Source organism: Labrus bergylta, chromosome 4 (genome assembly GCF_963930695.1).
Source record: "Labrus bergylta chromosome 4, fLabBer1.1, whole genome shotgun sequence".
Taxonomy (NCBI): Eukaryota; Metazoa; Chordata; class Actinopteri; order Labriformes; family Labridae; genus Labrus; species Labrus bergylta.
The window spans coordinates 24,880,588-24,899,693 of NC_089198.1; the positions used below are offsets into that span (position 1 = coordinate 24,880,588).

Here is a 19,106-nt window from a genome sequence, read left to right on the forward strand (position 1 = left end):
GTTACAAGCTTACTACTGTACAGGTTGAACTAGAGTGACAATCAATCTGGCAGACTTTGAACGCGTTTGTCCCTCCCTGAAGGTTTCACTAAATGCTGCTCTGTGAACACACGTCATGTCAAAGTCAACATGCGGACATGTTACATTTGTCATATTTTGAAATGGGCTCTCTTAGGGCATAGTTCAAATATGAGCTCATGCCTTCTTTCCTGTTGAAGTCATCCACACAGTATCCCATGTGTACAGCGTTTATAATGAACCTGATAATTAACACAGCCAAACTAAAGGTTTATTACAACATATTACAACATATTCACCATGTGGATGAAACTTAATGGTGGATTACTGAAGTTTCTAGAGAGAATGTAATCTTATTGTGATAAGATCAATAACCTGTATTGGGTATTTTCAGCACTTCAATAGGAGAAAAATTCACAATACTCATATTTTGGACTTTTAAGTCTGAGATCACTGCTTGCTGCCAAAAGTTATCTTCTTCTTTGTTGGTGGGAATGTTTGCATTCATTTTACTTTCACTGTTTTAGTCTCTATATTTATCCATATCACAAGCATCATTGTCTTGTTTTAGCCATTCTGTTTGCTTTGTTGTCATTTTCTGTGATTTGTGTTTAATAACCTTCAAGCCTTTTAAGATTCATTCATTCCCGCTTTTCTTAAACTGACTGTCAAGACGGGCTTACTCCTCTGAAACACACCACTCTCTGTCTTTTAAATGCAAACTCCTTTTTGTCCACCTGTCACGTCTGATTATTTCAGCACAGTAAAAAGGTGTGACTCCACAAGCCTCGACTAGAAAATATCTCCCACATGTGGCTCTGATGCAATCCGAGAGGTCAGTTTCTCATGCAAGAGTGGGAACTCTCCTGCCTGACACACATATCCAGTGTAAACAAGGCCCACAGTCACGCCAGTCTCGTGCTCCCATCAAAACAAACAGGCCCCCGAGTAGAGTGTGGCCACATGGCATACGTGGCTTAGTCCCCTCCATTGACAGCCTAATTCCCCTCTCGTCTCCTCATAAAGGGCTCTATTGACAGGCCTTCCTGAGCACTGCTCACACATAAGTGACCCTCATTGTCAAAATATGTGTACCAAATATGTGTACTCTGTTGCCCTTCTCTTTAAAATAACAGCAGTTGGCTGAAATGGCATATTTCCTCTTTCCTGTCATGATACTGTGACCCCGGGCTTTTCTACCATTTACAGTAACATGTAAACAAATAGTCGTCAACATCCAGGACTTTATAAAACTGTAACTTCTAATGTTTGGTTACTTGCTTTTTTTCTGTACCATATTTTCTGCAATATAACAAGTTTGGCTTTTATCTTTACTACACACAAGCCAAGACATAAGGTTTATGTTTAAAAATCTACACTGGTAAATGTTCTGTTTTTCTTCCCCGGTCAGCAGGGGACAGCACTGCAGGTGGACCTGTGAAGCTGATCTTCTCCTCATGTTTTTGACAAGGCCACCTAATCCCTTTTGTTCCACTTCAAGAGTCCATTTCAGAGACAACCGAGCCCACTGTAACAGAAAACCAGTGACGCAAAGCAGGGCATTAAACGCTGCTCACACTTTATTATTCATGGGTGTTTTTAAAACACACAGAACAACTTTTTTCAAGTCAGTGTGGTGGAGGCCCCAAGGTGGTTTCAAGGACAACTGTAGGGAGTCGGCATAACTAAAAGTAGGCTTGCAGTGAGTAACATCATATCGTTTTACAAATGAGTTTCAGAATCAGGTGTTATTATGAACTCTGGATTTAATAATGGACCAGTTTTTATAAGTACAAATTTCTCTTGCACCCATCATAATAATGGAATAAACAGAATAATAATAATTTTGGAGCAATTGGCATCGACAAATAAGTTCCCTTCTAAGGCATAGTCACTATTTTTTTTATTAGTTATCTCATGAGTCGAGGAAATTCGTTATTTGGGTTCACTAATCTTGAAGAAATTTGAATCCTTCATTCATCATTAAAACATTAAACCGTATTTTTTTAATCATGCTGCTTTTCCTGAAGTTTGAGAATTAACATGACATCACGTCATGATTGCTGTAGCGCACAGTTAGTAATAACGAATGGCGCTGTATTGACTCACATTTAATACAGCTACTTTGGTTATACCACACCCCCTTTAATCTTTTAATTTCACCTCTCAGTGATTGTTGTTATAAGAGCCACTGAGCTGCATTAGCTCTGAGATGATTTTCTAGATTAGTCCCGTTCTCTAAGCGAAAACAAATTCAATTGTAGGGACTGATAATCCAGAGTCATCACTCTGATGACAGACAGTCAGGGGGAGGGAGATTCAGCTGGCACTCGGCCCATCAGAACAAATGATGAGATGAAAAGTTATTGTACTGTAATATATAATAATAAAGCATGTGTCTCCTATTGCATTAATTTATACACATAAGTAGGAGACCAGAATGAGCACTTTCACTTGGGTTTAAATTTTGCAATATTTAATATCAAAAGCATTACAGGGTGGCAGTAGCTCGGTCTGTAGAGACTTTGGTTGGTATCCTGAGGGCCGCCAGTTCAATTCTTATAATGGACCAAAGAATGGAAATTGGTCTGGTTGCTGGAGAGGTGCCAGTTCACTTCCCAGTACTGCAGAGGCACTGAATCCCAAACAACAGAAGCATCCCCTGTGTGCAGCCCCCCTCACTCTGACATCTCTCCACTAAATCATGTCCAAAGATCCTGTTTGTGTATTTGTGTATTTTGGGCCTGTGTGTGTGTAGCATGTCTCAGAGTATAAACCCAAATTTCCCCTGGGGGGATTAATAAAGCATAAATATAAACATGAATATCATTCCATTTTATTGAGCTAAAACACCCTTACACTACAGTGGGTGTGTACCTTTCTGTCACAGTGAAGTATGGGGACAGGGTAGAATCCAGTGAGAGCCAAGCCTTGCACAACTTACATAATAGTTCTCTCACAACCTGCATATAGACAGCAGTGCAGACCTGCAGAGGAAATTAATATTTTAATCTCTCTGCCAAAGAACAGTTCCCCGCTCTCACAGGGCAGCGGATAAATAAGTCATGAGGTGGAGGTTTGTGTGACAACAGAGCTGGACAGACAGACACAACAACACTCGCTGTGAGGAAGTGCACGGCTCGGGGGGTTTTGGCAGAGACTTTCAAATGGGATGTGTGAGTGACTCAGGGCCTGTGTCAAGTTTTTCTGCAAATGTCTTGAAGCTGCAGGTTTAGAGGCAGAACATCCAGCTGCATCCAGAGGCGACGTGGACTTGGCATTGGTAAATTCTGCACCCTGCAGAAATGTAACGTACCCACTATGTAAAAAGCATGACTGCTTCTCCTCAAGGAACATAAATTAGGTCACTCCTACTACACTAGTGAGAGCAGGATGCAGGCAGAGCTACAAGAGCGGACTCAGGCGCCACACTGTGGTGAGACTGAACAATCTCAACAGCAGTATCTGTGATTTATGCCACATAAGCATTAAGGACAGTAACATTAAAGTTATGAATAAAAGTACTTTAGATTTTGCTTAAAAAAGCTTAAACATTTACAGTGACATTTTGATTTAACTAGAACCTCTAAAACAAGCAACAACAAAAAATAAACAGTGAACAAATAGTCAAGAAGAAGCAGGATCATTTACATGAGAACATTTTAATATTTGTTAAAAATGTTAAAAACTAAAGTCTCCCACCGGTGGTTTCAGTCCTCCCCCACACACACACAATCATATTATAACAGTTTCAGAGACGATTTGTCCAAATCAATGCACAGCACTGTTAACAAACAAATTTCTGCATTATTCCTGTCACAACTTTTTCTATTAGTTCCTCATAAAAGATGTTTCCACACCCAAGATTTAACTTCTCATCCACAGAATATCTTTTCCCATCAACAAAAAACATAACTGCATCTTGAGGGGAAAAAAATGTGCAGAGAATTTTAAAAACACAAAAAGGCTGTTCCTTTAAATGATTGTATACCAACTGAGTAAAACATGAACAGCAAAGCATGATAAAAAAAAAAAAAAGTTAATTAAAAATAATAATAATAACTTAAATGAGTAGGAATGAAAAAGTCAGGACTGTACCATTATCCATTTTTGAAAACCAACATTTTGTATGACAATATCAAGCTGACAAATGAATCAATCTAAATCAGTCCTGGTCAGCTATCTACAGTTAAGCTTTGATTTTTCACCTCTTCATGCAACAAAATGTTGTTCAGTCTCATTTACACGTCATTGTAAAACCATTATTAGAATAAGAGAGCCTCATAAACCCTGGCATCAACACACCCCGTGACTGGATCGTTTTTAAAAAGCACCAGAGAAGGATTTATAATCTAGTCATGCAAACACGTCAGAGGAACACTTAGGATTCATCACCTAACTTTAAAATGAAATGTTGCACCAGATCATGGTGCTACCCGCCTATGTTGAAATAAAAGACCAGATAAAATGCTGCTTTGAGAGCAAGTGTGCTAAAAACGATCACATTTGCTCAAACAACGTCAACAAGGCCCATCTTGAAGTTGTTCACTTTTTTTTTTTTTTTTTTTTTTACACACTGCAAAGAGTAAAACAAATCCTCCTAAATCCATTAAACAGAAGTCCTAAAACGTTACCGTTCAAATCTTTAATAGCTGTGTAGAAACACGTCACTGCCAGGTGAAACCTAGCCTGTTATACATTACGAGATATGATGCATGTTAATGCCAGTTTATGAGGACCTGTGATATCAGGATTTTTGTCGGCTTTAGAGCATGCTGTGTGCGTGTCATAGATGATCATCATTCATATCAAATGTTCGTACAAAAGTCCTGTTTTCAAAAATGTCTTTATAGATATTACTTTTCTCTTTTCTCTTCAAACAAACTGACCAGTTTTACCCTTAAGAGTTTTCCCAAATCTAAAAATCTCATAGCATATGGAGGCGACTGCCAACTGATATTTGACGCCGTGTTTCTCCTACTTCCACACTGTCGTTGTACTTTTTTTTTTTTTTTTCTTTCTTTCTTTTTTTAAAGTATGTTGCCCAAGCTTCGAACGCTGAAGACTGGCTCGTCCTGTAGTGTGAAGGAGAAAAGAAGGGGGGAGAAGAAGGGGCAATGTCTGGGGGGTCCAAAGTCTTCTGAGGAAAATCAATATGTTTGCAGTCTGACAAGGCCTCTGGCACTCCTCTCCACGAGTATATTCCTGAGTTAAAATCCGTGCATAGTAGTGGCAACGATGATGAGTGTGTCAGTAATCACAGAAACGGCCTGCGCTCACACCCACACGGCCACTCCCAGACAAATAGTTAGTTCATTGTTCAGTGTCCCAGGCAGTGTGCTAGTAGTTGAGGAGGCGCTCCCTTTCTGTACCAGCGTAGCGTTTGTTAGCAGCAAACGCCTTGGCTTTGTTCACTGAAGGACCTGTGGGAACACGAGAAGACATGACACTCAATCAAGATGTTGTACATTAAATCTCTAAATTAAGTCTTTTTTCTTTTTAACTTAATACTGACCGATATAACTGAGCAGTACAGGGAGGAAGATGAGGCCGTGCGTGGCCCCCAGCAGGACTATAGCCAGGTACATGCGGAAGTAGAAGACCTTAAAGATCTGAGACTTGGAAAGTGCCAGGATAAGGATCCCTCCAAACTTTGTTAATGTGATCCCACTGAACACCTGTGGAAAGAAACATTAAACCGCATGTAAGAATGACCAAACTTAAACTCAATCATCGTTATTTTTAAACAGATTTTGAATCAATAAAGGTTTGCATTTAGAGACTTAATTTTCTGAGCTACAGCATGTACGTAAATACGGTTTTCTGGTTACAATACCAGAAAACAGATGCACAAAAATAACTAGAAAAATCAATAAACGTTCTGGAGCCCAAAAGCTTCTTGTCTGCTTCTACTGAAAAGCTTCTTCTTGTGCATTTGATTGGAGTAAAAAAGTGAGACTTACAGAGCTGCCCATGTGAGCCAGAGCCTCCTCAGCCCGTTCCACTCGGTTCTTCCTCACACTGATGGAAAACGCACGCACGATGTGACTGCAGAACTCCACTGAGATACCACAACTCTGCAACAGAGGACAAAACACAACTCAGCACCAAAACACAGAAATGCTGGAATAAAATCCATCTGACTAAAGTTTTTATTCAACTGCCTTCCTTGAACTGAATATTTTACAGGTGAGATGAAGAGCAAGTCGTTAAGAGGCTCCTAATGGTTCTGAAAATATGTTATTCACAAACATTAGAAGGGAAACTTAAGGACACGTTGACATAGCTAGAACAAAGTCCTGAAAGGGTGGCAGAATGAGGAGTTGAGTGACCAGCCAGTATGTAAACAAGTTCAAAGTTTAAAGGTTCAGTCTGTGATTTAAACTGACGGATGTAAAATACATCCCTAACAATCCTAGTGACAAGTCTTCAAAACATGTGCCACTTCTCTGTTGTGTGCGAACTCAATGACTGATGTCACTTATATTAGTCATGATTGTAAATCAAGACTAAAACTCATTCAAATATTTTCAAGTGATGTTAACTACTACCATTCCTTTTAACAGAAATTGTTTGGAAATGAATTGAACTAATAAATTAATGTATCCGGGGGGAAAAAGCCCATTGTATTGAACTGGATGCAGAGTGAGAGTCCAGTTAAAAAATAAGTTGCTCCTATAATCTGAGGCATGACTATAAATAAACAGACGATGTGGTTCTGGTCTAGAATGGTATCACCCACTTGCCATAAGGGTGGAAAGGATAAATGCTACTTTTCCTGAAAACCCAAACTCAGATCAGTTTTGTTGCTGCATTAAGGACTCTATTCAGATACTCCACCCCAGTCATTTGTGTCTCATGTCGTTTCTCACCATGACGAGGTTCACTAGAGAGACCGCGTTGAGGCTGATGTCCCACAGCCACATGACCCCGAACATGTTCACCAGGATCATGGCGATGGTGATGCTGACGATCAAGGCCGACCACAGCTCGAAGCCGAGCAACACCGTCGACACCACGAAGATGGACGCCAGCGACACGCTCAGGTTCACAGCTGTGTCGTACGCAATGGTCAGGTACTGCTCGTAAAACACGTAGAAGACGCTGCAAAGGGAGGACAAATGGTTTTGAGTGCACACTGCTTTGAAAATGACACCTGAGGGCTACTTGTTATTCAGCTAATCGATGCTCCTTTAATCATTTTCGTTCAATCCAAATGAAATATCCGATCTCTTATTGCTACCACGAACTGTCCCACCAAATCAACTTATTCTAAAACCTTTAGTTTCATCGAGTACATTTACATTTTTACAGATATGGTCAAGCAGATTTTTAGATATGGTCAAGCATGATCTTAGCCATTCATAATGTCCTCTTTGCTTATCTTTGAACTACCCCCTGCCCCCAATAAACATGAGTTTTTGAGGGGAGGGGGTTCAAAACAAGCAAAACTTGTGTCACATGTATTTCCCTTGAGGAACAGAAAACGGAATGCTAGTCATTATCGTCACAAAGACAGCAATGACTGGGATTTGTTCAGCATATTATTCAAAGTGAGAACACTTGTTGTTACCTGTAGGCAAACACTTTGTGGTCGATGGACTGAGTGATATTGTTAGCCAGTGCCCGAGCCATTTTCAAACCGTGTATGAAGTCCGGTGATTCCTTCATGATGGTGTGATAAGTCATGAAGTAATTGGCTCCGACCCCCTTGTTTTCAGGATAGATGTCGACTGCTGTTGCGTAGGCTGCGTGGCCTCTGGAGGAGCGTTGTTAAAAAGGGACACAAGAGGGAAAAATGACCAACCATCACATTTAAAGCAACACTAGCAACACTAGAGGTTGATGTGAAAGTTTTGAATGAAGCGCTGAGTGTTTTCAATCAAATCTAAGAATGAAAACACATTTCAGCAGAGCTCTAAAAAAAATTACCCTTTTCCACACTTGATGTTAGGATTGTCTGACAGAAACATGGGTAGAAACCGCATGAAGTCGTCTCCTTCTGGCCTCTGCTTGCCACTGGGAGTCATGGGCCGACAGTGTACACATGAAGAATTCACCACTGGAAAACAGTATCAGAAATATTATCATCCATTGAAACAACTGGATAGTAGAAACGACATTTTTCTGAGACAAAAGAAATGAAAAGAAAAAGCAAACAAATGGGGAAAATGACCTCAAACTTGCACTTTAAAGAACAAAAAGAAATCTTGATGAAACCTTTTCTTGATATTCAGAGCCCGGAAATAATAGTACTTGAGTAAAAGCACACTATTTGTTCATACGTGCTTTGACGCAATGCTGAAGCAACGTGGCTGCAGAAAACATTGAAGTAAATGGCAGGCCTTTTTAAATAAAAATAACCCTACTGCACTGAATGTCTCAATGCTTTTGCTGCATGATGTCCTCAACACTAAGGGCATTATGCAGAAAACAATGTCCCTAAGTTCACAGTGTTCTCTACATGAAAACAGAAAGAAAAGGTTGAAAGTATGTCAAACAGCAGCTTGTGAAATAATGATTAGGAGGCAAGGGCATGTTGACATTTGATTAAAAAAAATGTACCCGAGGCATTGCAGAAGGCTCCGCTGGTGTTGAAGTATCGACAGCAGGTGGTCTGAGGCTTCACCCAGTCAAAGTAGTCATCGAGCCAAGAGGACGGTGTGTAGGCAATGGTTGTGCTAGGAGTGAAGGGGAACAGAAATGAAATAGATTGCATAACGACAGGTCAGGTGATCTAGATTTAAGCCATGTGTCTGTGTGACCCAATTTTATTCACAATTCAAACGTACTAGTTGCTGATGAGTGAGGCGGCGTAGACCTGCTGGACTAGAGAGTTGTTGCTGCAGCCAACTCCTCCACACACAAGATTCTGACCCTCTGGGCTGCTGTAGTTTAAACCGTCCTCCACCACAAAGTAGACTGGAGCTCCAGTGTGGAGGTACCTGCTCAGATTCCTGAAGTAGTCCAGCACGTAGGAGTCCTAAACGGAGAGGAAGACTGTTAGAGCAGCACGATGCAAGGCTGTAATGTTATGGGGATGAAAATACACACACAGCACTCGATGATGACGATTGGATTGATTTAGCATTGATTGATGTCTTATAAGAGCATGAAAATACACAGAGAAATAAGAAGAACTACTTGTGTTTATTGCAGCAATCAATTCATAGAAGGAACAAGCAGAGTGCACTAGCAACCCATAAAAAACACAACTATGACAGAAACTGGAAATAGACTTACATCAGGCATGGAGAGCTTCTGGTCCAGTCCAATTTCTACTTTATTCACCACAGCAATACTGAAGGAGAGCATTCCCACAAAAACTGCAACCTTTACAAAGACAAACACAGTTAACAAAAATCATCAATACATTTAGGAATGCATCGACATGTTTCAAAAAAGAAGAGACAGGAGGGGGGGAAGTGAAAGTCAAGAGATTCACGGCTATCGGGGCGTCTCCGGGGCACTTACTATGATTGGTCGCACCCACTCTTTGAGAATGAATGGAGCATAGACTTTTTTGAAAAACCGGAAGAGGAAGCTGTCTCTCTTTGCTTCCTGACTTTCTGGCAGCTTGACACAGCAGAAGATGTCGAGACGATTGCCCTGCAAAAACCAAGGAACACACAAAACTCTATAAGTGAGTGAGAACGCTGATTATTCAGAGCAAGACTTCCTGAGGCCACCAGCAACTCTTCACTGCAATCACAGCACTGGCTAATTACAATGCTCTGAAAATATTCAACCAGAAAAGAAGATTTATCTCTTATATTAGCTTGCACAGTGTTTAAAAGAATGAATACTGATAAACGTGTAGAAGATTCTGTCCACAAAACCTCACAGTTTGTCAGCCCTTCTGTGAACCCTCCAGTGTTGTCATTTAGGTAACCACCATTTCCCCGCAGTCTCACCTCTTGTCTTTTGGCGTCCAAGCCGAGCAAGCTGACAAAGCAACTAATCTGCAACAGGAAATCTATGAAAACCGCCAAGCCAGCGAACAGAGAGAACGTCCTCACGGCGGGCATGTTGGACAGCGCTCCTGCAGGAGACAAAGAGGACATATTTATCAGGATGTGACTTACACACTTTTTCAAGCAACTGGGTCACGTCTGTCCAAGAAAAACAAACAAACATATTCTTCACTTATAATAACTAAGAAAACATAGTTTCATTTCCATTGTCAGGGTCAGTACTAGAGATTTTACCCAGTAAAAAGGCCACTGTCTCAGAGAAGGAGGAGAGGAACATGCTGGGGGCTACGTCTCCAAGAATACGACCGATCTGCTGGTGGAGTTCCTCTTGTGGCATCCGCTCATCCCTCTGTTAGGAGACACAAGTGTGAATTTTTTTTTTTTTTTTTTAACAAGTTTTACTGGCAGCATCTACCCTTCAGACTTTAACCTCACTGACATTACAATCTCTTTTTAAACATCAGAAATGTATTCATAAACTAAAGATGAACAATGTTGAGATAGAAAGGGTGAAAAATACATTTGAAAATACAGATATAATATATAGAATATATTTGAAAATACATAATGAAATTACATTTCTTGGTGAAATATTTGATCGTAAACTTTGTTGGAAGCAGCATGTAGATCACGTAAAAAGCAAAATGTCTAAATCTATTTCCACATTGTTTAAAACCAGGGCTACCCTGAATCAGAACTTTCATTTTCTTTTCTTTTTTATTTATCAAGGGGACAGTGTGAAAATGACATTAATCATTTATGCAAATAAAAAGTGTATATAATGAACCCATTATAAAAAGAAGGAGGTACATAACATGCTCAAGTATGGAGAGAAGAAAAGGTACCTGATATGTTTGAACTATAATAAAGATGTTATCTACTCCCACGGCAAGCACCAGGAAAGGAATCACTTCGATCACGATGAGGGTGAGGGGGATGCCACAGTAGCTGAAGATGCCCAGTGAGGAGGACACGGAGCTGAGCACAATCAGGATACCCGCGATACCCAGAGAAATCTTAGAGTCCACCTGTACGGGCCAAAAGATAAGAGGATCAGACCTGGTCGTCCTTTTCTCTAATCTCTTTTCTGCTCCAGAGTTGGGAAGTTGTCCAGCATGTTTTACTAGTTTAGTTGAACCATTTCCTCAAGCTCTTATGTCACAGGCAGGGGAACATTGAGTAACATTGCAAAATGTTGTAAAGCATTCCAGAGATGGACAATAACACGTTTTGCAGGGTGGGAAAAAGAGTGGTGCTTAAGCTCTTACCATCACCCTCTTGAAGCTGTTGATGTGACCCAGAGCCAGGGAGATGTAGATGAACATGATGGCATAGCTGATCACTATGGTGCGGACGTCGCTGTCACTCTCTCTGTCTAACTCATCTTCAATGCTCCTCTCCGCACTAAAGGCGATGGTCAGGTTGGGGTTGCTGAAGTTCTTCATGAAGCTGATGAATCTTGAAATAAGTACACAAAAACAATCAAATCAGTACAAGCCATCCAGCAGTAGCTGTTACTTCTGCTCGCTAAACAAGTTTGAAAGGCTCTAACGGATTTTCGAAACAGATCATTTTCTCTCACTCTTTCTCCCATGCCAGAGATTTGGCCATCTTGACTGTGTCGTTCAGGTAGTTGTTGAGTGGGAAGGTGATCACCAGAGCGGTGGCGTTGTTGTAGTTGGTCTCTGTAATGTAGATAAATTCATTCAGACATCAGAACAGTTAAAAAAAAAAAAAAAAAGAAAGAATCCACCAAACAAAGAGCAGCCATACAAACAAACACAAAACAAGAACTATAACTAGAACACATCAGAAGGGCATGAAATAAAACAGGGAAACCAGCAAATTAATCAACCAAATCATCCCCATGAATATATCAGGCAGAATCTGTACAGCCACGTGTGCCTGCCTCCATGTCATTTGAAATCTCAGGGGACTCACACTAGGCAATCTGTACCGTGCATAAGCATGCTTCACCCCTAAAGTCCAGTTTGTTTTGCGAGTTCTCCGATCACTTCCTTGGCTTTGGCACGGTTGGAAGAGGTGTTCTTCGGCACAGTACGAGTACACAACGTGGATTAAAGAGAAATTTCCTGAGTGTTATTGCTTTATTTTTTAAAAGTCGATACAAACTGCTGCTAAAATGCGTGGACCCTCCTTGAGCACGATGTAAGCTCTTGTTAACACAATTTTAGAGATTGCCACATCTAGCAGGATGATGCTTAAAAGTTAACCGACCACTGTTGGACCATATTTTCCTTCTTAGTGCTATAAACTAATCTACAGAGAGGTTGTAAACATTATGAGATTATGTTACTGCTTACAGTGGGGAAAAAAAACAAAATGTTTTCTACTTCTCTGCACACTAAATGTGTTGATCCAACTCACCATCGTAACCACCGAGGGCCAGCCACGGGAAGACGGGGCCACCATATGTGCCTAAACAGGGGTCATGGAGGAGGGTGGTGTCATTGAGGGATGCTGGTGCACTGTGGAGGAAACAAACAGCAGAGTTGTAATGCTGAGAAGTCACATTGTAAGAAGATAAACCACAATCATCGGCCATTATATGACCCCATTGTTGGGCAGTAAAGGAGAACATCCAAAGAACAACCAATGAGGAAGTTTGAATTTGCTATTTTAACATGACGGCTTCCCCCACAAATTGCAGATAGTCGCATTTTGTGAAAATAGATTCTCGTGACATGCAGGTGTTTGATTTTTCTTTTGTCAGCTTTGACCTTTTCCAAGTCCTCGAGCAGATTTCTCCAGGCAGTAAACATGATGTCTACCCATTGAGTGCCAGACTGCTTGCCCAACATTTGAAATTGAAAACAAGAACTGAACCAACTGCAGAAGAAGAAAAAAAAGAATCACCTGACACAATAGAGGAAGTGGCTGTGAAAGTCAGCGTAGGTGAAGAAGTCGTCTCCTATTCTGTGGTCCAGCACAGTGTGGCTGTTCTGGAAGTAGTTGAGGACACTCAGGATGGTACAGTTGGTATTGAACGGGGCCAGTGGAGACAGGCAGAGGTCTTTCAAGGTGACTTCTGTTCCATTGTCTGTGGCTACAAGAGCTTCGATTTCAAGCTGCAGGTCTAACACCTGATTTGGATAAGGTTGGAAAAAGAAACAAGAAGCAATAAGTTAAAGTGTCAGAGTTGCTTTTCACATCGCAATGTTCCTATCCAACTTGTAAGAGAAAGACTAAATACTAAAACCATACAAACTCCATCTAACCCACCTGGTGCAGGAGGCCTTTGTCCAAGACGGCTCCGAACGGGACGTCTGATCCTCCAAAGTATGGGGAGTAGAGGAAAGTGTCATTGAGCGGAGTGGTAATAATTAGCTGTACAGTTCTGAAGAAGGGTCCGAAGTGGCTGTCAAAATAATCCTTCTCTTGGCGAGCCTGGCTAGACGGAGACGACCACAGCTCAACAGGGTTTGTGGTGATGCGCATGTATACCAAACCCCCAGAGGAGGCCACCACCAGTATCAGGCTCCCCACTATGACCACCGAGGGATGCCTCACGCAGAAGGAACCCCAGGAGCTAAAGAGGGTTCGCAGAATGTTCTCGAAGAGCTCGCCAAGTGTTTCACAGCAGGACGCATTTACTAAAAGAACCAACCAAAAGAAACACACATTGATGAGTTTGTTGCAGCAATAACAAAAACATGTTCATTCTACCAACAATTCAAAACACTTCGACAGTACTACTATACCTTGGTTAGGGTTATCACCGTTGAGGGATAATGGGTTATTGCTATCTAATATGGGGCCGTACTCAGACATGATGGTCCTTGTCCTGTTTGCACAAACAACAACACAAGCCAAGTTTATATAACTCTAAATTAAGCATCTGAATAAAAGTGTGTTCTTTTACAATGACTGCAGGTAAAACACATTCTAAACCCTTCAATTCAAATCAAAACTAAAAGCCAGTCAGGGGTTTACCTGTAACACCAAGCTCCCACTACAGCCCCAATAAAGATAAGCAGGAAGGCCATGTAACAGATCCACATGATGACAGTCATGGCATCCATACCGAGGATGGTCCAGGGAGGGGGGAGAGGGGGAGGCACAGGTTTGGGACCACAGGCCTTTGTGCAGTCCTGGCAGGAGCAGGGGCCTGAACCGTCCTCCAAACCCTCGGTACAGTCAAATGTCTTGTTATTCATGGGATCGTACCCGGCCACTGGGACATCTAGAACAAAGAAAGCAGCATAGCAAAGCGGCGTGGATGAAATATACAAAAACTGCAAAAGATCTTGGTAAGGTAAACACTGACTTAACCAACATAAAATAAGCAATGGGGGAATGTTTCTAAAAAATGTTTTTACCTGAGAATATTGGGATGATGGGAAAGGGAGTCTGCCCATTATTTATATTAAACATATACTGGATCCAGTTAGTAGCATTGCACTGATCGGCATCCTTCCCACACAGCAGAGCCAACGCCTTCACGTTGCTGGATGGTGCCTGGACATCCCTACAGGCATTATACATTGCTGACAAAAAAGAAAGCACAATTGTATTATTTTAGGGGAATACTTCAAGATTTCTATGACACTAAATTGCCAGTTCCCCATTTCATTTGACCCAAAAAAGAAACGTGTAAGTTTATGGCCAACCACAGATTTACACAAGTGAGAACATGACTTTGTCTTTAAAGGAGGGAACTGCAATAGATGCACAAAAAAAACCAACAAGAAAGTAATGTGGGTGAAGCTGTCTTTTTATATCCAAATCACAATCTGGCAAGGAACTAACCATTCGTAAATGTCTGTCCGATGTAGTACTGCACTTCCACTACATTTGGACCGTCAACCTTTGTGGCATTCATGAACTGACTCTGGTTGGGGCTGCATGTCAGCTCACAGAAGAGGTTCATCAGGTTGAAGAAACACGCGGGACACCTGCACACAGACGGGATGGAATAAAGTAAAGAAAGGGATTATTACACATATAGTACAGTATGATAGAAACAAGTTTGAGGATGCAAGGTAAAAAAACAAGGCAATAACATTTCCACTGGAGTAAATCAAATCTATAAAGGTAAGAAAATATGCCAACCTTGTAAAATCATCTGTGTGTCTGTCGCTAACCAATTATTTAGAACATGCAACGGCGAGGCTTGCATGTTAGAATAACAACATAGATTTGACAGATTTAAAAAGACAGACAGTCTCCTGTTTTTGTTCAGCGTTCTGAACGGCTATCATAATGCTCTTCCACCAATGTCATGTGCTTTATTGGTTAATGTTATAAAGTCAGTGCATACCGAGACAAGAACTGAAGGGGCAGCTGAAGACTTCCCTTGAGAGTGAGTAACTGGGTGGTATTACAACACAGGCTTCGGTTTCCATAGTCAAATCCAGGACAAAGTTCCTGCATGCAAACACAAAATGTGTGACGTCACTTTGATTCATTTCTTTCCTTGGTGTAAAAAAAAAAAGCAGAAGTTTGTTGCAAAACACTGTTTTGAGCATCAGATGTCAGGAATAACACACACGAAGCATCAAGAGGCTGTACGTACCGTGAGAAGCTCATAACCCTCCTCTTCAAGTGGGATGGGAGGACCTGTGTAGTTGCAGTTGTACTTTTTCCCAGGCACCTTTATTGACTCCCCACATTCCCCGTACCACACGCAATGCTGGGCCTCAACCTGACAGAAAGACAACAAGAAACACACGGTGAGCCATGGTGCAGCGTGTGTACATCAAAGGAATCCTCTTGGCCTTATTGTTTCAGGATGAGTGTCTGAGTAAAGTGTATTTCTTTTCTCTCGAGGCTGTTGAATCTTATTACTGATAGTAGCCTACTTCAATTATATCTAGTAAGGACAAGAACAAGGTTGCCAACATATCAATACCAGAGAGCCAAATCATACAGATTCATTAAAAGCTTCAGTGGGCATTTGGACTGTGTTTTTGGCCGCTCACCAATAGACTTTAACATTCTGATCTGATACTAAACCTCTATGTGTGTCTCATATCCTGTCCTCCTTGTGTCTCGTGCTTAGAAAGTCGAAAAATAAACTTCTCACTTCTTCTTTACAAGGCGGTATTTTAAGAGCGAGCTTTGAAGAAGAGACAGAGAGTTGTTTCAATTGTGTCCCTCAATGCTGCTCTGATTAACCCAGAATTTAAGATAGAACAGGCCAGAAATAAAAAAATAAAAAAGAAGAGTTGATAGTAAGATGACAACATTCGCATACTGTTGTTGAAGCTACAACCAAAATCAGTTTGTTTGAGTTGAGGAAACATTGATTTTAATCGTGTCATGTACAGGAAATATTACAAATGGCAGTAACTGTTTCTTCAAAAGATGGTGCTTAACATGCATTAAAACCATTGAGAGCTTCTGCAGTCTAGGTTTTTACATTATCCGTCTATTCAGCATCAAAGCCCTCACGTGGTCTTAGTTGGGAGGGTTGCTTAGGGAAGTTAATTCACTTACTCCACAAACTGTTTTATGAGTGGGCCTCAGTGTTAAACCCTGTCCTACTTGAGCCCTGTGCTATTGAGTTCAAGGGCAGCACTCGTATGTCATTATCCCCTCACTCTGACTTCTACGCAGCTGCAAACAAGGAAAACTGTCCAAAGTCAACTTGCAAGAACTGAGAATTTGTTTTAAGAGGATTTTCTTTTTATTAAAAAAAAGAACCCGATCCCTGCTAGATTTCTTTGAACGGATTTATGAAAATCACAGAGCTGGTGTATGACCCCCATACCCACAAAAAAAAAAGCAGGCACGTAGGCAAGTATTTGCAGTCTCTATAAAGTCAATATTTCACTTCTTCTTCTTCTTCTTCTTCTATATCCTTGCTGTTGTTTCCAGAATCAGAATTCTGATCTCTTATCTTGGAAAAAAAGAATAATCCATCATATTTGGTTCTTGCATTTTAGCACGCTTTCAAACAGTTCTATGAATTGCAGTGGACTGTCCTCATTACCTGATGAAAGGGGAGTGCAAACAAGAAAAGAAACACCCATTGGATTAGAGAGAGACCTCTGGTGATGAGAAGAGACAAGGTGATTATCTGTGTGTGTGATTAACTCAAAATAAATGCATCGAGCAGGGACAACTGAGTCCAATGGTTTTGTATGCTTTTATAAATAACATCTTTACCTAAAACCGAAGAAAATATGAATGTTCATCCTGTATATTACACCTTTATGCCCATCATTAGATAACGACTAATCATTTACAACAACCCATTTCATTTAAGTTGGCTTTTGTTGCCCATCTGCTTTATTGTAACTACGTACTTGTTTTTTGTATTTTCTGCAAGAGTTGCTTAAAATGTTTGGACAGTCAAGCCTTCTGTATATGACAACATTACAGGAACACAATGTACACTCAACTAAACAGAAAATTCACTTTATCAACAGAACTGCAACACACACACACACACACATATTCATCTTGGCTGTATTTTCGTTTTGTTTTCCGGGACACTTCTGGATAAAATCGGAACTATCACCTTTAATCTGTGAGGAATGTCACAGCTAACATCGTATCCAGTTTCGACAACGTTACGGCTCCTGCTGTTTTATCTTGTAATTTATCTCTTACTACAGCTGTACTTTATCCACCAGTAAACCAATCACTGTCAGAATCTAATTTTATCCCGGATAGAAAGAGTGTAAACCACGGAGAGCCTGAATGATAGTTTCGCTAGCCGCCTCGGATAAACAACAGAAGAGCGAGCTGAGTCATCTTTTAGTCACGGCTGTGTTAAACTCACCCATCGGAAATGTTCCTCTGACAGGAGAATAAGAAGGAAAAGTACATGTAAAATGCTTCTTTTCCGTAAGAATCCCATCCCTCTTACTGAAGACATCCAAACGAAGTGACAGCCCTGTTGAAGTTTCGCATATCTTGTTGATGGGCTCTTCTTCTTCTTCTTCTTCTTCTTCTTCTGTTTTCTGGTAATGTGTTGCATTACCGCCACCATCTGGATGGTTCTAACTATTTTTCTTAGGGAGGGAGGGAGGTAGGTATGTATGGAGGACGAGATCTGACAGAAGTATAAATACTGGAATAAATAAATAAAAGAATGACTAAATAAATAATTTAATTCGTGAATAAATAAATAAAAACTGGTAAATAAATGGGACATAAATAATTAAATGTCTTAAATTTATTTCTACATTTATTTATTTCCACATTTATTTATTTCTACATGTATTTATTTCCACATTTATTTATTTATACATTTATTTATTTCCACATTTATTTATTTCTACATGTATTTATTTCCACATTTATTCATTTCTACATTTATTTATTTCCACATTTATTTATTTCTACATTTATTTATTTCCAAATTTACTCATTTCTAAAAAAAAATTCTTCATTTATTTATTTCTACATGTATTTATTTCTACATGTATTTATTTCCACATTTATTTATTTCTACATTTATTTATTTCCACATGTATTCATTTCTACATTTATTTATTTGCACATTTATTTATTTATACAATTATTTATTTACATATTTATTCATTTACACATTTATTCATTTCTACATTTATTTATTTCCATATTTATTTATTTCCACATTTATTTATTTCTACATTTATTTATTTCCAAATTTACTCATTTCTAAAAAAAAATTCTTCATTTATTTATTTCTACATGTATTTATTTCTACATGTATTTATTTCCACATTTATTTATTTCTACATTTATTTATTTCCACATGTATTCATTTCTACATTTATTTATTTGCACATTTATTTATTTATACAATTATTTATTTACATATTTATTCATTTACACATTTATTCATTTCTACATTTATTTATTTCCATATTTATTTATTTCTATATTTATTTATTTACATATTTATTTATTTATACATTTATCTATTTATCTATTTACTCATTTCTACATTTATTTATTTATACATTTCTGTGTCTGTATGCTAATGAGGTAGGAGGGACTAACGTCAGTCTCATTCAGGATTGGTCAACTGAGCGATCCAGTCAGATCTATTCCTAACGAGACTTCCTGTTGACATTAAGCAGACTAGCATGGCTTCAACCAGGAGACCGCTGACAGACCTGCTGCTGCGGGAAGTTGCTGTTAGTTATACTATCTAAT

The 19,106-nt window shown here is 39.8% G+C and overlaps 1 protein-coding gene across 1 annotated transcript; it reads right to left on the minus strand.

The window, feature by feature from the left end:
• Positions 1–3,661: 3,661 nt before the first annotated feature.
• npc1 (Niemann-Pick disease, type C1) lies at positions 3,662–17,900 on the minus strand. Its single transcript, XM_020635220.3, has 25 exons — positions 17,743–17,900; positions 15,529–15,657; positions 15,274–15,380; positions 14,763–14,908; positions 14,333–14,500; positions 13,947–14,196; positions 13,715–13,797; positions 13,236–13,606; positions 12,870–13,096; positions 12,381–12,481; positions 11,575–11,677; positions 11,261–11,450; positions 10,838–11,020; positions 10,227–10,341; positions 9,933–10,060; positions 9,493–9,627; positions 9,262–9,351; positions 8,811–9,001; positions 8,584–8,699; positions 7,951–8,080; positions 7,592–7,777; positions 6,891–7,122; positions 5,982–6,095; positions 5,534–5,696; positions 3,662–5,441 (listed from the first exon to the last, which is right to left on the minus strand). Exons 1-25 carry the CDS (start codon positions 17,836–17,838, stop codon positions 5,359–5,361), a joined length of 3,837 nt encoding a protein of 1,278 aa, XP_020490876.2. The 5' UTR covers positions 17,839–17,900; the 3' UTR covers positions 3,662–5,358.
• Between the last annotated feature and the right edge of the window lie 1,206 nt (positions 17,901–19,106).

Bases quoted from the DNA above. Each gene is read 5' to 3' on its own strand.
- npc1 (XM_020635220.3), bottom strand. From the start codon at position 17,838: ATGTCTTCAGTAAGAGGGATGGGATTCTTACGGAAAAGAAGCATTTTA. The intron at 14,197-14,332 runs GTAAAAACATTT...TCTTTGTTCTAG, and splicing joins CATCATCCCAATATTCTCAG to ATGTCCCAGTGGCCGGGTAC. The intron at 11,451-11,574 runs GTGAGAGAAAAT...ACTTATTTCAAG, and splicing joins TCTCTGGCATGGGAGAAAGA to ATTCATCAGCTTCATGAAGA.